The 26576-nt window shown below is 51.0% G+C and overlaps 7 protein-coding genes across 7 annotated transcripts; 3 read left to right on the forward strand and 4 right to left on the reverse strand.

The window, feature by feature from the left end:
* Positions 1 to 204: 204 nt before the first annotated feature.
* Positions 205 to 2868, reverse strand: ASPVEDRAFT_30124 (uncharacterized protein; the record flags this gene model as incomplete). The annotated part of the gene is made up of 1 exon (XM_040810322.1): positions 205 to 2868. The coding sequence occupies one exon, from the start codon at positions 2866 to 2868 to the stop codon at positions 205 to 207; it is 2664 nt and encodes an 887-aa protein (XP_040669378.1).
* Positions 2869 to 4904: 2036 nt separating this feature from the next.
* On the forward strand, positions 4905 to 7110 carry ASPVEDRAFT_134592 (serine/threonine-protein kinase; the record flags this gene model as incomplete). Its single annotated transcript, XM_040807147.1, has 4 exons — positions 4905 to 5348; positions 5490 to 5540; positions 5665 to 5909; positions 5964 to 7110. The coding sequence occupies 4 exons, from the start codon at positions 4905 to 4907 to the stop codon at positions 7108 to 7110; spliced, it is 1887 nt and encodes a 628-aa protein (XP_040669379.1).
* Positions 7111 to 8467: 1357 nt separating this feature from the next.
* On the reverse strand, positions 8468 to 11146 carry ASPVEDRAFT_742483 (putative sugar transporter). The gene is made up of 6 exons (XM_040816246.1): positions 10648 to 11146; positions 10441 to 10540; positions 10372 to 10384; positions 10088 to 10305; positions 9475 to 10028; positions 8468 to 9418 (listed from the first exon to the last, which is right to left on the reverse strand). Exons 1-6 carry the CDS (start codon positions 10943 to 10945, stop codon positions 8853 to 8855), a joined length of 1749 nt encoding a protein of 582 aa, XP_040669380.1. The 5' UTR covers positions 10946 to 11146; the 3' UTR covers positions 8468 to 8852.
* A 3092-nt stretch (positions 11147 to 14238) lies between these two features.
* Positions 14239 to 15841, forward strand: ASPVEDRAFT_133838 (MCT family MFS transporter; the record flags this gene model as incomplete). Its single annotated transcript, XM_040807068.1, has 2 exons — positions 14239 to 15605; positions 15676 to 15841. 2 exons carry the CDS (start codon positions 14239 to 14241, stop codon positions 15839 to 15841), a joined length of 1533 nt encoding a protein of 510 aa, XP_040669381.1.
* Positions 15842 to 16141: 300 nt separating this feature from the next.
* Positions 16142 to 19603, forward strand: ASPVEDRAFT_742535 (uncharacterized protein). The gene has a single exon (XM_040816247.1). It carries the CDS (start codon positions 16569 to 16571, stop codon positions 19287 to 19289), a length of 2721 nt encoding a protein of 906 aa, XP_040669382.1. The 5' UTR covers positions 16142 to 16568; the 3' UTR covers positions 19290 to 19603.
* A 1-nt stretch (position 19604) lies between these two features.
* ASPVEDRAFT_742476 (uncharacterized protein) lies at positions 19605 to 20391 on the reverse strand. Its single transcript, XM_040816245.1, has one exon. It carries the CDS (start codon positions 20075 to 20077, stop codon positions 19661 to 19663), a length of 417 nt encoding a protein of 138 aa, XP_040669383.1. The 5' UTR covers positions 20078 to 20391; the 3' UTR covers positions 19605 to 19660.
* Positions 20392 to 20652: 261 nt separating this feature from the next.
* tcsC (putative two-component osmosensing histidine kinase (Bos1)) lies at positions 20653 to 24687 on the reverse strand (the record flags this gene model as incomplete). The annotated part of the gene is made up of 2 exons (XM_040807048.1): positions 20653 to 24324; positions 24457 to 24687. The coding sequence occupies 2 exons, from the start codon at positions 24685 to 24687 to the stop codon at positions 20653 to 20655; spliced, it is 3903 nt and encodes a 1300-aa protein (XP_040669384.1).
* Between the last annotated feature and the right edge of the window lie 1889 nt (positions 24688 to 26576).

Consider the following 26576-nt stretch of genomic DNA (forward strand, 5'->3'; position numbering starts at 1 on the left):
GGATTCCATCATATTGCGCTTCTCATTCCTATAATATCGTAATTCGTTAAAACCCATGTGTCTGAGCGAAAGTGCGAAATTGCGAAAAAAAAAAAAAAAAAAAAAAAAAAAAGCCAGAAAAATCATCAATCATAGTCATACTATAGGTGGCGTATCATATCGTGTCGTGTTCCGATCTAAAATATAAGTCATGTCTCGTGATAATCATTGTATAGCTTTGCGGACTTGCGTGCTCGAATCCATCAGAACAGCCTCTCCAATGCTTTGCTTAAGTTTCTCGCGTCTGATCTCGCGCTTTCCCTCGGCACGCCGTTGCATTGAACGCCGGAAGCGCCAGCGGAGAGATCTTGCCACACCGGAACGGATTCGCAGTCGCAACCACGATAGTGCCGGGAACTGTCGCGGGTGAAGCGAGGTCTGAGAGTATAAAGCCTCGGAGGTGAAAATACGGCTTCCCATGAGCGCTTCTCTGTTGGCACGGTGATAGCCTTCAACGCGCCGTTTTGGCCCTGACCGGGAAGCAGAAACAGGGGGGCCATCAAATACGATCCGTTTCTGAGGCATTCCCAGCGAGTTGCTGATGACTTCGTCCGACTGCTTGGCGGTTTTGGGTTGGCCGCCAATTTCCTCTGGAGACGAGTCGGGGGAGTCATCCCAGAATCGGCGTGGGCGCCAAAAAGGTTGAAGTCGCCCGTCAATATCTTCGCCGGCTTTAGGGTTCTTAGCAGAGTTGAGCGAAATAGTCCGCACGAATGAATTGAACGATTCGGACCGTGGTCGGACCATCCATCCCCTTCTCTTGTCCTTTGGGCGACGGTCAGTGCCATCGGAAGGCCCAAATTCACCATTCGCTCCCCCTGAAGGCTGCTCTGGATAAGCAGTGTTGGCAACAGTAGCAGAAGTTGGTGGCTGTGGCGGCGGTCGCGGGTTTCTTAGCGGGGAGTCTACATTGACGGTGGGTTGTTGAGTGATATCAGGAGTCTGAGGCTGGTTGGTTTCGGGCAATTGTTGTCGAAGGCCAGATTGTCCGTGTGGATTGACAAGCAATAGAGACTCGTTGTTGTGCGGGAAAATCGCTACCCTCCTGACCTCATTAATTTCGAATGGACCGGGCGACGTGGATGGGATAGAATGGGGCGTGAAAGGCACCGACGGCGGCCGTAAGTGATTTAGGTCTTCAACGCCGATAAGAATTGACTGGGTGTTGGGCTGATCCGCTGAATCATGCTTATCTGGTTTGGAAGTACTTAGAACAGGTACGGATATAGGTCCAGGTTTCGGTCGTTCAGGCGTTTGAGATTTTGCTGTAACTTGTTCCACTGCCATGTTAAGGCTCCGCAAACTTTCTGAAGTCAGAGAAGTTGCACGAGAATTGTTCTGGCTTGTGGGCGCGGATAGTGAAGAGCTGCGAGGCGGGATGCATGGTCGGCTCAAGCCCCTGCCTCGAAGTTCGGCGGGGACATTGCTGGGATGCGAGTCAGATGCGGTGCGTCTTTTCTGACGCGGGCGATCCAGGGACCCAGGACGGCTCTTGGGCACAGTAGGTGCACGACTAGACGGTCGAGAGCGTGAAACAGACGGGTTCCTGCTGGCTGTGCCTGATGGACAATTGAGAGACGAGCGTCGTTGAGGAATCACAACCACTGGCACCACGTCTATGGGAGTCTGAGAGGCACCTAAAGTCGAGCTACCTGAGACGGACAGCTCAGACACAATACTTCTGCGATCATTTTCCGTTATCCGGGCAGGTTTGTGGCTCAAGCGGCGCTGAAAATCTAAGCTGGAAGCAATGGATGTACGCTCGGATCTTGTAATAGGTGAACTCGCGGAACGAAGAGAAAATCTCTTTTCTGTGTGTCGCAAAGCGCGTATAGCCGGCTTTGGGGTGTCAATTATCATTGCCTCAACCGTGGAAGACGTGGATGCGCCTGAAAGACGTTGAGAATCTTCCCGCTCGCCATCCATTGATGGCCAGCCAATTTCTTGACGGAACTGATCCATCGCTGGACTATCATCAGATTTTTGCACATGAGCTACGCGGTCTCGTAAACTCCTCCTTCCACGTGTAGAGGTGTCCGCATCGGAAACCTTAGCAGATGCTGAGTTACGAGGCCGTTTCGGCGAGTCTCGTGTAGGTTTGATGCGAAGTTCTGCAGTCTGCTGAGGTGAAAGTTTTTGGCTACGGGCAACATTTGTCGGAGATTGTTTTGCAGCGCCCGGTAAAGATGTACCGCTTGGGGCGTTTGAGCGCGAAGTGCCTCGGGGGCCGGGGGACTGGTTTCCAGTGGAAGCCGTGTCATTTGCTCTTTCACCAGTGCTGCCAGAACTCCTATTTCCTCGGTTTCTTTTGGTACTTTTGGTACTTTTCGTGCTTCGTTGGAGATCCGATCCCGAAAGTTGTGGAGGCGAAGGACGGGGAGTTACTGTTTCTGTGTCGGAGATCATCTCATAGGCTGTCCGGAAGGACTCTGCTCGCGGTGAGGAGGACATATACCCAAAGTGACCCAACTCTGGTCTACCCAAAGTCATACCTCGGGGAGGAGTTGTTTCTGGCGTCGGGGGGTGCGAAGGCTTGGACGGCGTGAGCACTGTGACGACCGAATGAGACGGAGTCTGCTTTTGCGTATCTGCCTCGGTCGGAGCGTCGTCCTGGGTGATACCGGGAGGCGTCAGGGGAAGAATTGGCGCGGCTGCGAGAGGCAAACCGTCTGAAATGTCGCCATCGTGACCTCGAGGTGGTATTTGAGCGATATTGGTATTGGCGCTCGCATTTGTCCGACGAGGTAGTGACTTGTGAGACTTGAACTGGAGCCGATCTGGATCTTGTAGCGAGGCGGAGGGGGGCACAGCGACTTCGGCGCTGGGCATTTTGGACGATGAACTCAATGGCGCACTGAGTGAGTGTGAGCGGATGAAGGGGAAAAATTCACCAGCCGGGCCAGTGCTGTCAGAAATAGCTGTGAGCGTCAATTGGAGTGAGGATCATGACACTTGGGCCGTTTCAAATGAGGTTGGGGAAGGCCAGTTGGCGAGGGCGCATAGCGGAAGAGGGTGAGCAGTCAAGACTGAACCTTGACCTGAACTGAAGCCGCAAAGGAATGTATTTTAATATTTTGTGGAATCCACCCTGAATTCCTCTTGAGTAGGGGAATGATGAGGATGCCAGGGTGAGACGCAAGGAAGGCTGGAAGACCAGACTGGATAACGACGAAGCCGCTGCCCACCAGGCGCGTCTCACAAAGCAGACGATTCTCAACTCGCAAATAAACGAATCAGGGTCGAGGAGCGGCCTTTAAAGGAACAGGTCATTCAAAAGTCCGAGGAGAGATGCAATCCTGAATGGCGGAGAGGAGCCAAGTGCGGGCTGCAGGAAGCGATCCTGTTAGTTCGACAAGACGCCGACGAGTAGTCGGCGACAGCAAAAAGGACAAGTCGCAACTGCGAATCTCATTCCACGTTGCAGTCAAAAGAAAAATGGTCCCTGGCTCTACTCAGAGGTTATAAATAGGAATATGACGCTGCAGGGATGGAAATTGGGAAACCCTCCAGCGCTGCAGTGCGTGGTCTGTAACACTACACCAGTGTAAAGGCGAAGAGAGGGCCAGGTCACGGGACCACTGCGGCGCCGTCTCAAGGTGCCTGAATCTAGAGTCTAAATGGGGCGGACGCCCGAGTTACTCGAGAGTTTGGGAACGCAATCTTAGCTTTCCACGCGCTTAATCCTCGGGCTGCAACATGGTTGTTTCCTCATGGAGCGGATGGTGCTGCATGGAAATGGAAATGGAGATGGAGATGGGCGTGGAGGTCACGTGGAGACATCGCAGGGGCGTTACAATGTACAGTGCACTCCACTATCGCATCTTGACACTTGACGGGGCGTTGGAGTCTACAGAGTCCATCCTCCGGCTTCTCTGCGGCAGTCTCTTACTCGCAGATTCTATGAATTAGCGTACTTGCTTGATCATCGGATCAGAAAATTCGGCAGGCTAGTGTTGAGTGTTGACCAAGTCGCCCTGCTGAGTCATTGCATGACATCGCAACCGACGTCATCGATTCAGATCTCAGTTGAGACAAAAAAATCGAGAATTGTTCTTGATAAGGGAGAACAAGGGCAAGACTGGCGAGATCCCGACAAGAAACAGAGGAGGAATGCGGAGATTATGATACAATAGCCGGAGCCGTTAACTGCTCTGTGTCTGACGTCGTGGCCCGCAATTCCGTCATTTCACGACTGATTGCCGTCGCTTGAGAGTCGGGCCCGTTGGGTGCGACTGGTTGACTCCTGGAATCCCCACCTGCAGCACCTTGATCTGGCATAACATCATTATTCTTTCCAGACTTCTCGTTACCCTCACTACTGAGCCTCTGATTGCTTGAAACAAAAAGGAATCCATCCCGACCACTCATCTTCGCTTCCTGCCCCCCGTCCACACTTGGTTCTCTGCTCTGCCCACCCGTAATCTCCCACTGCTTGCTCATCCTGCTCGGCTGCCTTGGCGGGGTATCAGCTTGGAGGACTCCCAAGTCTTCACTGCAGAAACTCAAGAGCACAAAAAAAGGACGAGAGGGCAAAAAATACCTGGCGTGACAAAGAAAGGGAAAAGCAACCAGCCATTCACGTCATTGCTGCCGCTGCTCGCTTCTCCCCCGGCTCCCAACTCCAGCTTCAGCCATCATTCATCATCATATCATTTGCCTTGCCTCTTCTTCCTGTTTCCTTCTCTTCCCTCCCTCCTCGCTTTCCCTCCCCCCCCCTTTCGCTTTCCCATCCGCATCTTTCACACTTTCGTGTTTCCGCTTTCTTCGGTCCCCGTGCTACTCATACCATTTGTTGATCTGATCGCCCCAACTTACATTCTTTCTCCTCCCTCCCCGGCGACTCCCTCCCCCTCCCTTCTCCTACCATGAGCACCATTCAGAGCCTAAAAAATTTCATACGTCATGGGAAGCAAGCCCGCCTTGTCACCCCCCACGCGGAACCTACCACCGACGTTTCTGCCATCCACGCTGAACAACAGCGTCAACCCCAGGGTTCATTTTCTCCCGCTGCTGGGAATCTAGACGCAATTGACAGCAAAATGGGGAGTGGTCAGCCCCAAGCCTCACAACGGTCATCTCCTGAAGCGCCCGTCAAGAGGGGCCGAGAGGCCGAAATCGAACAGATCATCGCTGAAGAGAAGAGTAGTCGCTCCAAGATGCCCAAGTATCCGGGGTTGGAGCGTTACGTTTTGCTGGAGAAAATGGGCGACGGTGCCTTCAGCAACGTTTACCGCGCCAAGGATACCACTGGCGAATATGACGAAGTCGCAATCAAAGTGGTCCGAAAATTTGAGATGAATAGCACACAGGTAGGTGAATTGTCCTGCCCATATTTGGAGTTTTTGGTGTTCTTTTTGCTTGCCTCAATCCTCCCTTGTTTATCGCGGCTGGGTTGTTGTCCTGGCCTCCCCTTATCGCGAACTATTTCGCCAATATCTTTGATTGTCTAGTCTGTCGCCCTCCTACATCCCGACTTCAAAAAAAAGCCGAAAGCTGCGGAGGTGCGCGAACATCCCTTGGTCAATACCCAGCCATCGATCCTCGTCGCATCAACTTTCGCTGCTCTAATTTTGCGCGCCAAAATGCTTTGCGACTACATGGAATGATTACTGACCTCTTGTATAGCGAGCCAACATCTTGAAAGAAGTACAAATTATGCGCCAAATCGATCACCCGAACATCGTCAAACTGGTTCAATTTTCCGAGTCGCGCCAATATTATTATATCGTCCTGGAACTCTGCCCCGGCGGGGAGCTCTTCCATCAGATTGTTCGCTTGACGTACTTCAGTGAAGATCTCAGTCGCCATGTCATTCTGCAAGTTGCTAAAGCAATTGAATATCTACACGAAACATCAGGTGTTGTGCATCGGTATGTTGGTTTTCTATCGCATTGTTCAAGGACACCAACATTGACTTAAATTAGTGATATCAAACCCGAGAATCTCCTTTTCTATCCCACAGAATTCATCCCCTCGAAACACCCAAAACCACGTCAACCTGGTGATGAGGACAAGGTGGACGAGGGAGAATTTACTCCCGGCAAGGGTGCCGGTGGGATTGGCAAAATCAAGATCGCCGATTTTGGTCTTTCCAAGGTCATCTGGGACAGCCAAACGATGACTCCATGTGGGACTGTCGGCTACACTGCTCCCGAGATCGTCAAGGATGAAAGGTACTCCAAGAGTGTGGACATGTGGGCGCTAGGATGTGTTCTCTATACACTCCTCTGCGGATTCCCACCTTTTTACGATGAGAGCATCCAAGTCCTTACCGAGAAGGTTGCCCGAGGACAGTACACCTTCCTATCACCGTGGTGGGATGACATCTCGAAGTCAGCGAAGGACCTGATTTCCCATCTCTTAACAGTCGATCCTGAGGAGCGGTATTCCATTAAACAATTTTTGGCCCATCCATGGATTCGACAGACCGATGAGGAGACACAAGCTGCCGCGGATGCCCCACCACTAACCACCCCCTCGCTGAGGGAAGTCCACAACCAACCACTAGATGCAGTCGCCGCAGACCTTGCGCCATATCCACCAGCAAGTGCACAGCTGGCCGCTACAGACCGGCCCATGGATTTCAGATCTCCTGGGGCGATCAACTTGCGAGAAGTTTTCGATGTCGGTTACGCTGTCCACCGACAGGAGGAAGAGGGCAAACGACGCAAAGCTGGCCGTGGATACCGCCAAAGTAACCCGACTTCAGCGTTCCAATCAGCTCTTAACCCACTCAATGAAGACTACGATGATGAGGAAGGGATTCCCTATCAAACCGTTAACGACGATGGGCATCCTCCGGCGAAAATCCAGAAGCACGCTGGCGATGTTGCTGCAGTGGAAGCTAAAATGCGACAAACTAACCTGGGAGCTACTAGCCATGCCGCCCAGGTGCGGCAATCCAACCAACCCCGTCAGCAGCAGGGCTATGGGCAACACAGCGCCAACGTTGCTGCCGCCGCGAAGCAGAATATAGTCCGTACCGCTCGGGCACCATTCGAACTCAGTCTGGACAATGCAACGTTGCTAGAAAAGCGAGGCAGGAGGCAACAAGAACAGCCCGCTGTCTAGGCATCCTCTTCTTTCATTCGTTCCCCATGGGGGGAGTTCACGACCTCATGATATCCGCCAGAGCAAATCTCTCCTTGGTAATCTGATGACGTCATGTGTCTGTTTCTCCTTTTGACCTTTTACCTCTGATCGTGGGAGAGCCCTGTTGATCGGGGCAAACCCGCATTTGTTTCAGGAGTTCTTTCTCGTCTCATAACTGGGTTTCGGGTCGGCAAAGCGTTTGTTATGCATACTTTTTTTATTATTGACCTTTCGATGCTGAGTGCAATACTTGGTGGGATGTGAATACTTGCGGTTGGACATATGCAATTAGTCCGGGAGTTTTTTTGCTGCTATGCTACGTTTTATGGTTTCCCGCCTGCTTGATTGACTATATTGCATTAAGACTTTGAAGTTTATTGATACACCCGCTTTCCATTCTCAATTTTATGTGCTACTCGACTCCAAAGTTCCAAGTTAGTGATTGATTGATTAGATCCCGCTGCCGCAAGGCGGTGCTCCGCTGTTTAGTTAATTAGGCCCTGCATGCCTGTTGCCATTGGCGCTTGTTTTGGAAGGGAACTGCGTCGAGCTGCGTGTACGATGTATGATGTCTGATTGACCTAACTGCTGTAGACTACCCTGTCTCTGTACTTTACTTTGTACTCACTGCCTTACTCGTGTATTCAGTGCCGCTAGTTTACCAAGATTTCCCCGCCCTTAACCTTGTGAATACTATGGAATCAAGTATCGACAGCATCTATATCATCCATGAGTTCATACCTACCAAGCCCGGACTGTCCGTTCCACAGTAACGTAATTTCATCTGGGCAGTGGCAACCAACACCCATCGCCCTCGCCTCCGAACCACCTGCAATGTCCCACTGCTTGCGTCCAGTCAGTTGGGTTTGGCCCTGGATTTCCAAGGGTTATCTATCTACGGTGCAGGGCTCCTGATCATACTATATGATCTATTCCAAATTTCTGTAGGCCGGGGCAACTACCTGGATCGGTTGGTTAGTGGGCACTGCCCGTTCCATCCAAGGCTGTATTACTACTAGATGCTGGGTGGTAGAGCTCGCCGATGTGTACTTTATCTCCCCCCCCCAGGGGCGTGTGTCGTCAGTAATAACGTCACTTCTGACGTTTAGGGTTCTGTGGTGGACTGAATATGTATTGGGCAGTTTAATCTAAACCAAGCATACAGTATAATAAATCATATTGCAGAGCATAACGTAGACTACCCCGTAGTTGCTTATATTGTCCACAGGCTGGACGATTAGGGTACTTAGAATATATTGGTTCCGCTAATATTTATAGACGTTTCAGGTTTGTAGTCTTTCAGAAGTCTAGGCTTTAAGACAAGGATGGTGTACTTGGTGGGATATGGTTTTTAATTTTATTTTATTTTTAGTTTCTTTTTTTTTTTAAGTCTTATCTTGATGGAGTCCATTATATGTATGTACATCCAAGCAAAATTTCTGGGGATAATAGGTATGTAGGTACTCGAAACTCATGCCGGCTGATAGGAAAGGAAAAGACACGAAACACGACGCAAATAAAAGCAGAAAAGATAATAAGGAACGAAGCTTGAAATATGGTATCAAGATGGAGGATGAAAAACGAAACAAAAAGCTCGCATGACACACTGCGTCTCATACAGGCCGTGCCGTGCGTGCTCGCTTGAACAATATACGTAAAACTCTGCAGCTCCACCAACCAAACACGAAACTGTAATGCTAGTCTACTTTGGCCAAATGGTTTCATAGTGTTTGTTTACCTCTCGTCTCGATCGGGAGGAAGATCATCGCCACAAATGCAGCGAGCATCAGACCCCCAGCCGCATAGATGGGTGCATCTGGGTTCTCGCTCCCAGAGTAGATAGCAACAAGGGGAGCACAGAGGCCAGCAATCCGGTTCAGGCAGCTGGATATTCCAGTACCGGTGCCACGGCTGGGGGCGGGGAAGACCTCGGGGGTGTACGCGTATAGAACGCCGTACATGATATTCTGGAAGAAGTTCTCGAGGGAGGAGCAGAGGAGTTGGATGTCTGGGTCTGTCGAGGCAGTGAAGCAGAAGATCAGGACGCCAGTGATCATGGTGGCTGTACTCATTGTGCCTTTGCGGCCGATGTACTTGATGTCAACGGTCCAGCACGCGAGGATGGAACCGGGGAGGCCGACGATCGAGGTAATGGCGTAGTTGCGGTAGACGATGGATGTGGACTGGGGCTCACCTCCGCCGGCTCTTTGCAGATATTGGGGAAGGAATGCATTGAAAAGAGGATAGCCCATTCCGATAGTGGCCCAGCAAAACCAGAGGATCACGGCTATTGTGGTTAGTGGAATGGTCCTATAGAAAAGGAGCTGTTCAAGTGCGACATACTGGTGATTCCAAGTTTCTTGGTGACAAAGAGACCTCTGATGCGCTCTAAAGAGAACTTGGACATGTATCTCTCAATGATTTCCTTGTTGTTGAGGCCCTGGCGCGTGGATGCTTGTTCTGGGTAGCCGCCAATTTCGTTCAGGATTCCAACGGTGAGCCAGGTCTTCTTGCGGTTCTTGTATGCGATGCCGTGTACTGCTGCAACGGCCTCGTCTTGTCGTCCGCGGGAAAGCAAGAACTTGGGCGACTCATAAAGGTGGAAGAGGAAGAAGCGGCACAGAAACATAACAAAGGTGATGGCGCCTAGTGTGATAACTAGGTATCTCCAGCCCATATTATCTTCCTTCCTGCATGGTCCTTCTTCGGAACAGGTGAAGTTTGGGATGAAAGCCCAGGCCAAAAGACTAGATACTAAGTTACCAACTGGCCACCACACACTCAGCATGGTCAGAAGATTTCCAGAGGCAAATGGTAGGAACTCGAGGAAAAGAGCCCCGTCAACAGGCAAGTTGCCTCCGACTCCAAGTCCCAAGCAGGCATATAGCGCACAGACACTGCAGTTACCGTTAACTCTGACTGGGACCAGTATGGATCTCGAGATATCAAAACTTACCCAATCCAGTTTGGACCGCCACCAGCGGCAAGACCAAAGGCACCGGTAATCATGAGCGTGAAATTGAATGCCGGACGACGGCCGATGATATCAGAGGCAATACCCCAAAATGATGCACCCAGACACAGGCCGAGGAAGAGAGCACAGGTTGTAAAACGAACACGGTTCTCATCGACGCCGAATTCCAGCGTCAGTTGGGGCAACGTGAGTGCAACACCCTACGGAATTAGCACGAACATCGCAAATATGGGCAAAGCTAGGAAGTGAAAATGCTATCGCCATACCTGGAGCCAGAGACTGTGATCGAGTCAGCAAAAGAACCTACTATAGCACTCAAATACAGGCCAACTTACTTGTCCGCGAGCCAGCCAAACCCACAGAGCGCAAACAGCTGCCACTGGTAACGGCCCATTCCAATGTCTTGGATGGCCCTATTAATCACTTTTGCTTTGCCTATACATATTCAAATTAGACCCGATACCTCGGTGATAAGGGGACAGGATTCGTCAGAAAGCAAAACAGAAAGAGGCCTCTCCTATAGAAGAGGAAATCTAACGTACGATCATATGCGGAGTCATGGCCTGAGGCAACCACGTCGTTCTCAACTTCAGCACGCAGGATCTCCAGAGTGAGAGGCCCATCATGGCTTGGTTGGTGACTGTGGATGGAGCCCACGCCATTTTCTGCAGAGGGCGCCCTGTCGAGGCTGCCAGTATCAGTCTTTTCATTAGGGCCTACTTTTTTCTCCGGATCGTGGCTGGTTTGCGGATGTGAATGCGGGGGGGCATCGGACAAGGGCACGATTACGCCGGGGAAATCGTGGTCTTGCTTCGAGAAGGGATTGACTCCGAAAGGCATGGTGGAGGATATTGTATTGAAGGAAATTGCTGCTATGGACAGGTAATTAATTCGATTCGGATGCCGAGTATCTACTGATGAAGCCGCGGTGGTCGCACTTGGAGAGCAAGTCTATATCATGCAAATGGCAGGCCGCTGGAGGTCGCTCAGGGTCAATGGTGGGAGATTTGTCGCTAGGGCCAAGCGGACGGGCATTTATTTGGATGGAATCGATGGCTAGGCTGGAGATGGTGTTGTTGTTGTTGCTGCTGCTGCTACGGTACAGCTGGAGCTATCACGCGGTCGAAACGCAGTGCTGGCAAACGGCAACAGTAGCAGACAGTCTATAGATAAAAAAAAAACAGCGAACTGAGACCTAGAGTCCAGTCGACCTGAAATGATAGGAATTATGGAAAAGGGGGCATGGAGCCAGAAAGAGGATGGTCTGGGGAGGTTGATCTCCTTCCCTGTCGAGTTGAGTTGGAAGGCGAGGCGAAAGATGGAGGGAGTGTTGGCGATGGGGGCGAAAAGAAGAGCCAGAGGGGAGGGGGGGATACTTATGCGAGAGACCTGGGAGAAAAAGAAAAAAGACAAGAAAGAAACGAGAGCGACATGATGGCCAGCGAGGCGATGGTCCTGTATGGACCGGTTCCCTCGAGTGGCAACCTGAACCAGCCCACCATCCCGGCTTCCCAGGCCAAAGTTACTGTGCAGCAAACACGAGGATCTACAGTCGAAACACGCGGCAGGCCCAGTGCTCGATCCCTTACGGCGTGCAGTGCTTAGCCGGGCTTATCCTTGCTATACACCTGGGCACGTCTTGGCTTGGCCTCTTGGGCTTTCTTGGATGCCGCTGGTGTCGGTCCCCCAGACGCCAATCTCCACGCGGGTCATTTTGCCCCAGCGAGATCCAGTCGCTTGGCATGCGCAAATCTATCTTCCGAGGCATGTCCAGCGAGTCACAGCCTTTTCCACCGAGAGCGTTCCCAGGTCTGTGGCTTGTCGCTGCCCTGGATCGCGACGAGTCGCACCCGAAGCGCTAAGGATTTAAGAATTCAGCCACCAGCATCATCCCGGCCGGAGTCCGGAACTCGCACGGCAGTGCCGCTGGGGAGAAAATCCAGCCTTGGGGCCGAACACACCACGGTACCTCCACCGTAGTGCTCTTTGATCTATCAGCTGCATGTCTTCTGCACTTCTGTTCGGAGTGAATATTTGCCTCAGGCTAACTTGCTGCGGTGTTAGTGCGATTCCGATTCCACGTGCTGTTCTGGTCCCGACGTCATCGACTATTCCCAATCCGGTCGTCGTCCATCAACACCTCCACTCTGGAGGACGCTCCCATGTCTTGTGCTTCAGCCTCGCAAACCAAAAGCCACCACTCCCGTCGTGTGGCTACCATCCTTTCAGACAACTCGATTCCGTATCCATTTCCCGAACCGTTTAACCCGAGCACGACATCAGGAAACCTTGTCGCTCCTGCAGCACCAATCACCCCTTTGACTTTCAGGCTGACTGTTGGAAGTGCAGCGATCATCACTGCCACTCCTCGTGTTGGAGGGTCACACCGACTGTCACTCTTAGAAATGATAACATCGTCCCTGTTATTGTCCGAATTAATAACGCCTGCAGTGAAGTTAAATCAAGCATCCCATGCGACATCGTGCCAATTAGAAGCGAAGGCTCGCTCAGAATTCTTATCAAATTAACACTTCACTCTTTACCGCTTCTCTGAGTTTTCATGAGTTGGTGCCATATCCAGACAACCGAATAAAAAGCAAATGGTGAATGTGAACCCGCCCCCTTACCTCCCTCACGGCCAATGCCGTACCCAGAGCCAGGCACACGGAGCCGCAGAACAGGACCCATATCCAACTCGCATGATCCAGTACGAAACGTACTTAGTTTCGAATTCTCGAGCACTCCCCAACATGCATCATGAAGTTTGGCGAGCCCTGGCACACCCGAATACTGCGCTTCTATGAAGTAATACAAGTTCCAAGGCAACTGCCTTCTAATCAGATACACTTATTCTCTATTCCTAACAACCTTCCCTAGCAAGAGAAAGACGGTCTGCTAACCCAAACAACCCCTCCATGATGGAGCTGATGATGCACTTGGCTCCAGGCCCACCGGCTGCCACAAGAACCAAGGCCAATACAGTTCAAACTAGTCGCTTAGAGGACGTCGGCATAAGCAGTGATGCTCTCTTTAGGCAATAGTCAATGATAACACGTCTAACCCATCAAAGGCGTTTGTATGTCCACCCCGCTCTTGCAAAAACAACCTTCAACTCGTCAAGCCACACGATATACGTAGTCGCCTTGTCATAATGTCATGTCCACGCCCGTGTCTCTAGATCCTAGGATCCGGCTGCTTATGGCAAAGACCTAAAAACAAAATTAGATTGGCCGACGTAGGGTAGGTAGCCTGCGTTTTCACGATTTGTAGGCATGCATATTAGCATTGAATGCCCGTATAGATATTTGCTACTATGAGGAAAAGGCCAGAAATTCTGGAACAGTTGCCTACCAATCCCTCGGTATGCAGCATTGCTTCAAGCACCTTATCGCAGAATCCTGTCAGTCTGATTAGGGCTGGAATGGGGATGAATGCGGGATGATCCGGTGGTCCAAGCTCCCCCGCCGGCAGGAGTCGGTCGTTCCTTCCCGTACGACGCAGACAACATCTCTGCACTTGCAGCCTCAACCCTCAACTCTTCACTTCACTTCCGTCTCATCTCCCACTTCTGTTCCCAGCCCCATCTGTACTTATTGTCGCCTCCTCTGCCTAATTTGCGTTGGCTCCATTGGCGTCTTCTACGCTCTCTTGGAAGCCCCGTGAGCTCCCAACGTCTGTTCTCGCTCCCCGAACCTTCCTGATCCATTCTAGCGCCAACTAACCGCAAACATGACCAACCCACAAGACGATGTGCTGGAAACGCCATAACACCCGCGGGCAGCAAAACCAGTCGAGCCCGACGGATTATTACCAATCGAAAACATGATGTTTGGGTAATCCCCCCGAAAACAACCTCCACTCGGGCCTCCAGACCAATAATGGTGCGCCGCTGCGATCCTTTGCCAATTTGTTTTTCAATTTTTTTTATTTTCTTTCACATGGCACCGCAGGCCTTGTCTTGTCTGGACCGTCTTGTCTCTCCTTGCCACCAGACACGATCTCAGCTTCGTCAACATCGGCCAACGCTTATCTTAATTGACGCATAACACTTGAGGTGTACGCGGCAGTGTGGTTGTACGGTGGAAAGGGAGAAGGTCAACCGTGGTCCACTACGCTCCAAGCCTTATACTAATATGTCACCGAACATCAGACTTCCCGACTCACCATCTGGAGAGCCACAGAATGAATCCAAAGAAATATCCGTTCACAACACGCATGCCCCGACATCAGGCTTTCAGTCACATCGAGTTAATGATGACACTACGTCGGATGGCGTTCGACCCACTAGCAACATCATAGAAAAGTCAGAACTGCCACCGGTGCAGAATCATTCCCAACCACAATTGACGTCTGAATATGATCTTCACAGAAATGTCTCCGAGGCTACGGCTCCCGATGATCTGGACCAGCGCGCTCCCGCTAGCCGGGTCACGACTGATGCAGATGGCAATACTTATCCAGAAGGCGGCTTAGACGCCTGGTTAGTCGTTCTAGGCTCATTCTTGGGTCTTTTCGCCTCTCTCGGCCTGTTGAACAGCATAGGCTCTTTTCAAGCGTACCTTCAAACCAACCAATTGAAAGAATACAGCTCTGGGAGCATATCATGGATATTCGGCATGTATGCCTTTCTGACTTTCTTTGGTGGTGTCCAGGTTGGGCCCGTTTTTGACGCCAAAGGGCCCAGACTTTTGGTCTTTGGTGGAGCCGTACTGGTAATGATAATGGTGGTGACTATCGGCTTCTGTACCCAGTACTGGCATTTTATGCTGTCAATTGGGATTGCTGGGGGGTTAGGAACTTCTATGATCTTCACTCCCGCGATATCCGCAATTGGCCACTATTTCAATGAGAGGCGTGGAATAGCAACGGGAATTGCGTCTACAGGTGGCTCTATAGGTGGTATTGCATTTCCTTTGATCCTACAGGCGCTGTTCCCTAAGATCGGATGGGGATGGGCCACTCGGGTCGTCGCTTTGATTTGCCTGATTTCGTTAATCGGTTCATGCTTGTTGGTCAAGTCACGGCTCCCAAAAAAGCCAGCGTCCAAAGAAAACGTTTTGCCAGATTTTCGTATCTTCCGAGACGTCAAACTCACGCTCACCACAGCGGGAATCTTCTTCATTGAATGGGGTCTCTTTATCCCTCTAAGCTACATATCCTCATACGCCTTAGCACACGGCACTTCTGAAACCCTTTCATACCAGATGTTGGCATTTCTCAACGTGGGATCATTCTTTGGAAGAGCGATTCCTGGGTTTTTTGCAGACTATGCCGGAAGATTCAACACCCTTATAGTCACGGTTGCACTATGTCTCGTCTGCAACGCATGCCTCTGGCTCCCTGCTGGAGACAACGTGCCTGTGATAATTGTGTATTGTGTGATCTTCGGTTTTGCTAGCGGCAGCAACATCAGTCTAACTCCCGTTTGCATCTCGCAGCTCTGTAAAATTGAAAACTATGGGAGATATTACGCCACGTCATATACGATTGTGAGCTTTGGGTAGGTTTGGAGCTTCTTCTTTTCAGTTTCAGGACGGCTATAAGGGCACTAGCTAATGTTGAAAACCCAGCACTTTGACAGGAATGCCTATCGCAGGCGAAATTCTTTCTAGGTGCAACGAAGACTACTGGGGCCTCATATCGTATACGATATGTTGCTATGCTGCAGGCCTTATCTGTGTGACAGCAGCAAAGCTAATCCACGTTGGATGGCGCCAACCATGGGCGATATATTAGATTAATAAAACCATGGGAATTATTTCATCTCAGCGACCTACAAATCGTGATTCCACATCATTCAATGCATCATCTGTTATTCAGAGACACAAACGAACTCTAGAAATACACGAAATCACTGTGAACAGGTCCTCATTGCCTGGCACATTGGCGCTGCAAAAGTAATAATAAACTACTGGAAAACCTTGTTCCTACGCCGGATTACAAGCCTTCGGATTCCACTGAATGCTCCCAAAACCTACCAGTCCCAGCCAAATAAGCTTCATCTCGGTAGGGTTCTAGCACTCCACCATCAACCCTATCTAATCTGCTAACCTTTGGGACCTCAGAGCCGTATTGGTCTATTCTGTCGGACACGCGTCCCGTACTACCCTCTACCCTCCATCACCGTCAGTCCACGGCAATCTTTCGCCTTTTATCGTCACCATTATGGCATCGGAGTTACAAGGTGTGATTTCCGGCAGATCTAGCTCATCAAACCACCATTTCATGACTGTCTAGCTATAAGGTTTTGACAGCCGTTACGCAAGATGCTTCGCGTCAAATTCAGAGTGTATCAGAATGTATCATTCATCGATGACATAGTTCATGGTTTGGATGCGTTACAAAAATCAGCATCTGTAACTGTTCGCACCTTCTACAGTATCTGTTTTTCTTTTTCTTTTTTGTTTTTGTGCTTTCCAATTGAGTCTGTCACTTCCAACTATAAATTTTTATTCTGTTCAATATGGCACCATCTCCTAGCAAGGTTGCCATCTTCTTGTCTCTGGGGGCTCTCCTCCAGCAAGCAGTGGCTGCGCCTCAACAAGCCCAGCAGAAATGTGATGGCTGCGGACAACAAACCGTGACTAGCGCTGTCACCGTCTGCACCACTCCCCCTGGAGTTCCTGGAGGGACTTTGCCGATTCCCGGCGAAACGCCAAGCCACCCTGGAACCCAGCCAAGCGTAACCCCAAGCCGCCCTGGAAGCATTATACCAATCCCCTCGAATACCTCACCAGGCGGAGCCAGGCCAACTGGGACGCCAACCAGCCCTGGAGGGCCCGGAGGCCAGCAGCCAGGTCAGCCAGGTGGTCAACAGCCAGGACATCCCGGTAGTCAACAGCCAGGACAACCCGGAGGCCAGCAGCCAGGCCAGCCAGGTGGTCAACAGCCAGGTCAGCCAGGTCAGCCAGGTGGCCAGCAGCCAGGTCAGCCAGGTGGTCAACAGCCAGGTCAGCCAGGTGGCCCGCCTGGTGGCTATCCGCCTGGTGGTGGTCCGCCGGGAGGTCCTGGTGGCGCGGGAGGCCCTGGTGGCCCTGGTGGCCCAGGAGGCCCCGGTGGGTCCGGTGGAATCATTCCAGGACAACCCGGTGGTCAACAGCCAGGACAACCTGGTGGTCAGTCTACAGGTCAGCCTACCGGTCAGCCTACGGGATATCCACCTGGGGGTAGTCAGCCTGGCGGCGGTCGGCCTACTGGCCAGCCTACGGGATATCCACCTGGATCAGGTCAGCCAGGCGGTGGTTATCCACCCGGTGGTGGTCCGGGAGGCCCTGGGGGTGCTGGAGGTGCTGGAGGTGCAGGTGGTGCAGGTGGTCCAGGCGGCGGTCAACCAGGCGGCGGTCAACCAGGCGGTGGTCAGCCCGGTGGTGGTCAGCCCGGTGGTGGTCAGCCAGGTGGTGGTTATCCGCCCGGCGGTGGTCCGGGAGGCCCTGGGGGTGCTGGAGGTGCTGGAGGTGCAGGTGGTCCAGGTGGTCCAGGCGGTGGTCAACCAGGTGGTGGTCAACCAGGCGGTGGTCAACCAGGCGGTGGTCAACCAGGCGGTGGACATCCTAGTGGACAGCCAGGCGGGGGTGGTGGAGGGGGAGGCGGAGGAGGAGGCGGCGGCGGCGGAGGTACACCAGGAGGACCAACCTGTCTATGCCCATGCCCGTGTGGCGGACCTGGTGTTCCCGGAGGGCAGGGTCCAGGAGGTCAGGGCTCTGGTGGAGACTCCAGCGGGCATGGATGGGGGAAAAAAGAATGGGAAAATCATGGACACGATAAAACTGAAACAACTCATACACCCACTCGGACAAGCCCAACAACCACCGAATCACATGAGAAAGACACCGAAGTGGCATCTCACAAATCTGGGCATGGGGATAAAATGAAGAGACAGTATAGGGCTCCAGACTCAGGTTCAAGCGCTGGGGCCGAGCCCGCAAACACTGATGCTAGAGATCAGAGCCAATCCGACGACGAACATCGAGCTGATATTCCTAGCTTCACGCTTCCTACCACAACACCTGCTAGTACTGGTTATCAACCCGGATCAGATTATCGATCGGGCCCAGAACCTACCAAACCACCTGCTAACTCTGCTCCCAACCGTGGTAACTCCGACTATGGCGACTCTGGCCGCAACGATCCAGGCCGCAACGATAACCGTGGAGATAACCGTGGAGATAACCGTGGAGATAACCGTGGAGATAACCGTGGAGATAACCGTGGAGATAACCGTGGAGATAACCGGGGAGGTAACCGGGGAGGTAATAGCTATGGGAATAACAACTACGGAGACAACAATCGTTGGGACAATAACAACTGGAACAGTAACGATTGGGATAAAAATCATGGGGATGGTGGCCATTGGGAGAACGGCCGGTGGGATCCTGGTTACGGCAGCCAGGGCTATGGAGACCATGACCACGACCACGGAGACAGCAACTACGGACGTCCGGGATATTGGAACAATGGCCATTTCTACGACAACAAAGATGATGGCAGGGTAAATAAGTCTGACGGCTATGATCCTAAATATAACGACCACGGCTTCTGGGATCCCGGCCGTGGGGATCATGACGGCAAGGATGATGATAAGGACCATGGCAAGGGAGGTTACAAGAGGGATCTCGCCCATGGAGATCACGACGACAAGGATAATGATAAGGACCATGACAAGGGCAAGGACAAGGATGACAGCAAAAAGGATCCCGGCCATGGAGATCACGATGACAAGGATGATGGTAAAGACCATGGCAAGGGCAAAGGCAAGGAAGATGACAAAAAGGATCCCGGCCATTATGGTTATTATGACAATAAGGATGATGGCCATAAGGGCCAGGATAACAAAGACCCCGGCCGCGGAGACTACAGAAACAATAACCATGGAGAAGACAGCCACCACTTCGCAATGAAGCGATTCGCCCAAGATGCCAAATCCACCACACTCTCACCCACCTCGAAAGTACGTGCGGCTCCATCGTCCTCGACACACTCGCCCTCGACACATTCACCCTCATCGTCCAAGTACCTAGTAGCAAGACAAACCTCATCATCCCACTCCCACTCCAGCGCGTCCCATTCGAGCTCCTCAAGGCTACCCGAGAACTCGCCGTCCAGTTCCTCGAAGCTACCAGAGGGGACGAGCTCGTCACCATCGGGGCCGGCTAACACCGGTATCAGGCGATTCCGATACTGGTAAAACATTTCAAAGTCAAACTCACTTCATCACAGTTACCGTTGCTTGCTCATTGGGTGTACAACTCAGTAGGGCTTTTGTGGTTTGATTCAATTCGAATAAACATATTATTAATTCAATATATGCCTATTAGGTATAAAAGAAAGAGAGATTGGAATGCGCAATCGGGCATTTAATTGTTACACTTAAAAAAAAGAAGGGATTGTGGAGGGCGCAGGGGATCAAAAGCAAATTGACTCTTGTTACTTACATTCACTCAAATGTTGGTTTGACTTGGTTGCTTGACAGGTATATATATACGTGGGGAAAATGACTACGTTAGGCACCTGCTTGCTAATTAATTCTGATTCCAATGTTCTGTTTATATTTTCATCTTAAAGACGCATAGGCAGGAGATAATAGTAGCGGGCAGTATGTATGTAGTCGTATTTTGCTTTGACGAAAGACTTGCTTCCATCCCAAACTAAGAAAAATCCAAAAGGCGCAGTCATGTCTCTCCTCCCATAGAGATAGAAGACGAGGAGGCCAAGATTAAATACAATACAGTTAGGAACTGAAGAAAAAATGGGAGCCCGATTGCACCTAGGCGGGCGTGGATAAATATAAAAACAGAAAATATGCAAGAGACAAGAGAGACGCAGGCAGAGAGATGGCGTAGCAATAGATGCGACATCCACATGAATGATATGGTATATTCTTTGGAAACAGGACAAAAAGATGAGATGCCCGCTAACTGCTGGCACTGCGTTGCATCGATTTCGCCTCCTGGAGAGAATATTCTTTTGTCTCATGACTGACTGGTCCGTGGAAAAGCAACGGCTTTAGTTATTCGAATTCACATGAGGATTGTTTCCTTCCCCGCCCTTCGCCGAGGTTCAATGCGCCAAACACCATTACACCAGATAACTGGCACTGAACTGGATGTAGAACTGCCGAAATCACAACATGATATACTATGTAATAGACCAGGAGAAACAGAAGCCGCGATGTCGACAACGATACCAGCGACAACAATATGCAAAATGGAGCGAGATGTGACCGGAAAAAGGTGGATAAGAGGTTAAGGGTATGAGGTAGGTCGATGACGTGAGGAAGAGCCAAGCGTTTCGAGAAAAGAAAGCTTGGAAGTAGAGGGGGAAAGGTGAGAGATGACTGAACCAATTGGACGATCACAATCCCCAAGAAAAGGAAATCTTAGATGCGTAAAGGAAACAGGATGGGTATATAAGATCTGAACGAAAGTACTCGTGAAGATCAAGCAGAGCAAAACGTAAAAAGGATATTCAAAAACCCGTCTCACGAGCTGTTAGACCGCAGCAACGCCTGCTGAGCTGATCAGCCTATGGGTATCATAAACTTTAGGGATTTAAGGTCTTACCCTATCCATAGAGAGCTGCTCGCTTCTCTCGGAACTCGGGCTAGCGAGGGTATGATTCGCGGAACTCGTTGCTGTGATTGATCGGGCTTCCATTCCCGGACGTTGCGACTTGCCATCTGGGCCTGTGTGGACATGATGCATCTCCCCACTGCTTGAGATGCGAGACTCCTTGCTCTTTTCTAGAAGAGAGCCACCGAGAGTGGCACATTTGAGAATGGTCTGCATCATTTGGTTCTGCTTCAGCGGCTTGGACAAATATTCGTCCATTTGAGCCTGGATACACTTCTCTCGGTCACCCAACATGGCATGGGCTGTGAGAGCGATAATTGGAGTCCGGCTTAATCCACTGTCTCTTTCATACTCGCGAATCTTGCCCGTGGCCTCAAAGCCACCCATAACTGGCATTTGCACATCCATCAAAATCACATCATAGCGGCGCTGCTTGACAGCATCCACAGCTTCTTGGCCATTGCCAACAACTGAGACATTATGATTGTGCTTCTCGAGAATCTTCACGGCCAACTTCTGGTTAACGTCATTGTCCTCAGCAAGAAGTATGTCGAAAGAGCGTGAGTGATCGGTGGTGATTGGTGTGGAGCGTCCCTCAAGCGCGGGCAGCATACCGTTGCCTAGATCGATCGGCTCGCATGGTGTTGTCATGTAAGAGCTAATTCCAAGATCCAAGGCCGACTTCAGACTGACGCAGACTAGTGGGCATACCAGTACGATGGGAACGTATTTGAAGTCATCGTATGTTCGGAGCATCCTGGCCGTGTTTACTGAGTCCACAATAATCACATCATAGGCGTGACCAGACTCTTTGCCGGAAGGGTCTTGGATCTCTGGAGGCGGGACGTGATCCTCATTGCGAACAACCAACGGTTCAAGATCCAGCTTCTTCAGCATCTTTAGAACACTTTCTGCCTCATTGGCGTTTTCTCCCTTGTCAATGAAGAGGACGCGGTGATTCTTGTAGGGCAGAAGTTGAGATGCGATGACATTGAGGGACTGATCTGCCAGCTTCACAACGCAGGTGAAATGGAAGGTGCTGCCGTGGCCGTACTCAGATGTGACCCATACATCACCACCCATTAGGTTGACTAGCCGTTTTGAGATAGACAACCCAAGGCCAGTGCCTCCGAATCTTCGTGTGGTCGACCCATCCGCCTGTTGGAAAGTATCGAAGATCAAATCAAGCTTGTCCTCCTCTATACCAATTCCAGTATCCGAGACTGAAAACTCAAAGGCGTATTCGTCTGCCGCACACTGTTCACGGTCTGACTTGCAGATCGTCAACTTGACCTCGCCATGCTCGGTAAACTTGATCGCGTTACCGACCAAGTTCAGTATGATCTGTCGCAGACGGAAGGGGTCACCAATGACATAGTCGGGGACTGTGTTGTCGACTTGGTAAGTGAGACTCAGGAATTTCTCGTTGGCCTTGACTGCTAATGTCTTAAGAGCGTTGAAGACGGTACCCCGAACCGTGAACGGGATGCTTTCGATCACCATACGATTCGCTTCGATCTTTGAGATATCGAGTATGTCGTCAATGATCGTCAAAAGACTGTTTGCCAAATTATGCACCACGTTCAACATCTCCCGAGTGTACGGTTTCAGATCGTCCGTGTCCAGAGTCAACTGTGTCATACCAATAATACCATTCATAGGTGTTCGGATTTCGTGACTCATGTTGGCCAGGAATTCGGACTTGGTGCGGTTTGCCAATTCGGCAGCTTCTCTGGCGGCTGTGTTTCGCTGAATACTATCTCGTAGATTCGACACCATTTTATTGATTTTGCGTTTCAACTCATCCATCTCACCAGAGGCATTGACGGTAATGAGTTTTGTGAAATCACCATCTGTTGCTGCATCTGTGATTTCGCCAAAGGCTCGTACTTGCGACGTAAGATTTTCTGCCATGGTGTTGACGTCTTCTGTGATCTCCTTCCACGTCCCAGCGATTCCTTCTACGTTTGCCTGGCCACCCATTTTGCCATCAACACCGACATCGCGTGCGACCTTCTTCAATTCCGTTGCGAACTTAGCTAGACGGTCCACCATGTGGTTGATTGTGACCTTGAGGGTTAAAATTTCTCCCTGGGCGTGGACTTCAATCTTCTTGCTCAAGTCACCCTTGGCAATGGCTTGCGTGACGTCTGATATGCTTCGCACCTGCGAGGTCAAATTCTGGGCCACGGTGTTGACGTTGTCGGTGAGATCCTTCCACTTCCCTTCCACATTGTCTACTTTAGCTTGACCGCCAAGGGTACCATCTGTTCCGACCTCCCTAGCGACCTTGCTGACTTCAAAGGCGAATGTATTGAGTCGGTCCACCATGCCGTTGATCGTGCTTTTGAGATCTAGTATTTCTCCTTGGACATTGGCGGTAACCTTCTTGCTGAGATCACCCTTTGCGACAGCGGTTGTCACATCCGCGATCTCTCTGACTTGGGTTGTTAGGTTATTGGCCATTCGGTTGACATTTTCGGTGAGATCCTTCCATGTGCCTTCCACATCGTTGACGGTGGCTTGGCCACCGAGTACACCATCAGTACCGACCTCTTTAGCAATCTTAGTGACTTCCTGCGCAAACTGGCGAAGTTGGTCCACCATGGAGTTGATAATATTCTTAAGCTCGGCAATTTCTCCCTTGCAGTTTGCCTGGACCTTCTGGGTAAGATCACCTTTAGCGACCGCTTTAGTGACCGTTGCAATATCGCGCACTTGTGTCGTTAAATTGTTTGCCATCGCGTTCACGTTTACCGTAAGTTCATTCCACATGCCTTGTACGCCTTCGATCTGAGCTTGACCACCGAGAACACCTTCCGTACCGACATCGCGAGCAACACGAGTAACCTCCGTTGCAAAAGTCCGAAGTTGGTCCACCATGGTATTGATCGTTTGTTGAAGTTCAAGAATTTCACCTTGAGCCCGGCTTTCGATTTTCTGACTGAGATCACCGTGTGCGACAGCGGTCGTAACAACGGCGATTTCACGCACTTGATCCGTAAGATTTTTAGCCATGATGTTGACGTTCTCCGTCAACTCCTTCCAGATACCATGGACGCCGGTAATTTGAGCTTGACCACCAAGTATACCTTCTGTTCCGACCTCACGAGCGACTCGAGACACCTCACTACCGAAAACTTGGAGTTGGTCCATCATAGTGTTGATTGTCCGTTTGAAAGTGGCGATTTCAGGGTCCATCTCTAATGGATGGATCTGAACCTTCATTGACAAGTCTCCGTTAGCGACCTGAGTGATGATGCCTCCTATTTCTCGTAGAGCCTTCTGGAAAGCTTCGTTTGCTTGCTGATGTTTGCGCAGCTCTCGTTCCAGGAGAACCACATCCTCATTTTCGACCTTGGTGAGAGCTCGCCGCGTTTGCACTTCTTGCAGCTGTAGTTCTTCACGGACCTGAGTGATGATATTCTTTTGAAAACTTATTTCCTCCGCTTGTTTCTGAACATAATTCCGTAAGTAGCTGATGTCTTCCTCTCGAACTAAGGTTGCTGCTCCGCCATCCTCCTCTTCATCGCTTCCCGCAGCATCACTTTCCTCGAGGACCTCGGGTTCCGCATCCTTGGAAGATTTTCTTCGTTTATGAGCGTGCTGTGTGGGTTGAGTATCTTGGATAGTTTGCGTGTGGCTTTGATGCTGAAAGGAATAGAAAGGTTAGCGGTTATCACGTCAAGAGATTGTCGAGGGTTCGCAGATGAAGAAATCTTATTTCGTGCGAATGGAATATGGAAACACAACGAAGGGTTTGAAAAGAATGGGTTGACTGACAGTTTGAACTTCCATGCGATGGATCCGACGGACCAAGCCCTCTAATTCATTTTCGAACCTAACTTTTGCTAAGCTAGGCTCTCCAGGTAACTTAGGAAGCGAGTCCACGCCATTTGTGGAATGCGGGGAGAAGGTGAAGTCGAAGGAGGGAGAACCGGAGGAAGGGGCTTCTCTGGCGAGATTTTGGAGAATGGCAGCAGCGGCCGTGAGCGTCTCGTCCGCGCAAGCCATTTTGCCCTGTAAGACTCGGTTAAAAACCAGACATATCAGGTCAAAAGAAATAGCGAGCAAAAAAAAAAAGGTCGGGTTTCGTCGAGTTGAAGGAGTTGACGACGCAGATGACGAATGGTCCGTGTGATGGGTGAGGTCAAGAATTGAAACCAAGATGAATTTGGGGGAGGGGGCCCGCTCGGAAACTAGAACAGGGGGGGACAAAGTCTAATAATGCGGACGAAAGTATGGGACTGCAAACAAAGAAAAAACGAAAGACGAGCTCCAGCCTCCGAGAGAGAGAATTCGGGGGAGGGAGACCAAAGGGAAAATAACGGCGAGCGAACGCGAATAATCTTGAAGAGGATGAAAAAGCAAAAGGAAGAAAAAGCTGGGGGCAGATGATTGGATATGGAGAGGCGAGGGGACTGGAAGGTGGACTATTGGGCTACTAAGGACGGGATATTGGGGAGGAGGGAAAGAGAACGGTTAAAGCGGCGGTAAGGGAGACGAAACTCGAGAGAGATCAAGGAAAGCGAGCAGGAAGGAGATCGTACCTGGCGGGAATCCGCGTTACTAACACGAAGGACCGAGAGTATTGCCTAGGACAACATGGGGGAGCCGTATTGAAGGAGCGTGAGAAGGGGGAGTCGTCGGCGAGGCTCTCGAGAGGGAAGACTCTGAAGAAGGAGTGTTTCAGAGAGTCTGGAGGGTTCAGGCTTCAGAGAGAACTGAAGACGCAGAGAGGATACGGAGGAATCAAAAGAGCTAGAGCGAGAGAGTGGAGAGGGAGGACGACCGACGGGCGGACAGAGAGGGGTCGGAATGGAAGATTGTGATATTGCGGGTTGCGTTCGTCAACGCAGCGGGCGGGCTGGTTCGGTTTGGCTTGTCCGGAGTCCTGTCCAGAGGGAGAGGGAGAGAAAAGGGGATCGTTTTGGGGGGGGAGACGGCTCGAATTCTTTCTTGGTCTTGCGTGTCAAGCTGTTGGTGAATGGGAACCAGGGCGGGTGGTGGGCTATGCTCTGACGGAAACTCGACCTTGCTGCACGAGACAACGTGATCTCGTCCTGCCGTCTGGTTCAAGATGCCTGCACTGCTCGCTGCTCTTCTCTGGAGCTGGTGGTTTCTACGATTACGAAATACGGCACAATCAACCAACTACGTACCCTGCAGTTCGTCTGCAGCTCTCAAGAGTTGGAAGTTCAACAAAACCTTAGTCGGCAAAGTGCGTGGGCATATTGCCGGGAGCTGTGGTGGCAGACCATGGTTGACTTCGCCGCGCTAGCACGCGCCGTCTCGTGGTGACAGCCAAAGAAACCCGCCGCCTGTTATTAAAGAACCCGCTTGACCGCTGTGCGTGTGCATTTTGATCCCATGTTTCATCCACATTGCGAGCGCATTGGGGCGCTGCTGATCACCTCCCCAGGCTAGTGGCGATCCTGGGATGTCTGATGCTCGGTGTTTGCCTATCACATTCGCTCCTCTGTTACGGGAGAGGGAGAGCGAAGGAGGGGCCATGTGAGACGAGAAGTCAGAAAGCAATCACCTCGCCGAACTCTGACTGGTCGCCTGTCAAAAGTACGGCTTATCAACGGTCAAGGAAAAAGAAATCCTGCGCGTTGACAACAAGCAACGGTCACGGGACAGGCGGAGCTCCTCGCCAATGTTAATGTCAGCATTCAATCTTGCTGGAGCGGTGGAACTTCTGTCTCGACGGCCTTTCGCTTATCTTATCCATACAGACACAAAGCTTCGAAGTCCGTGTAACCATGCTCGAGCACAACGGAGAGAGAATTGTCATTTCTACAGAGTAGTATAATAAATAATGGTGTTTCAGTCGATGGGCATGTTAACATGTAAATCCCTTCAAGGACAAAGTATATCTAGCATCTGCTTGCCTTCATACA

The sequence above is a fragment of the Aspergillus versicolor genome (genome assembly GCF_001890125.1).
Source record: "Aspergillus versicolor CBS 583.65 unplaced genomic scaffold ASPVEscaffold_6, whole genome shotgun sequence".
Lineage (NCBI taxonomy): Eukaryota > Fungi > Ascomycota > Eurotiomycetes > Eurotiales > Aspergillaceae > Aspergillus > Aspergillus versicolor.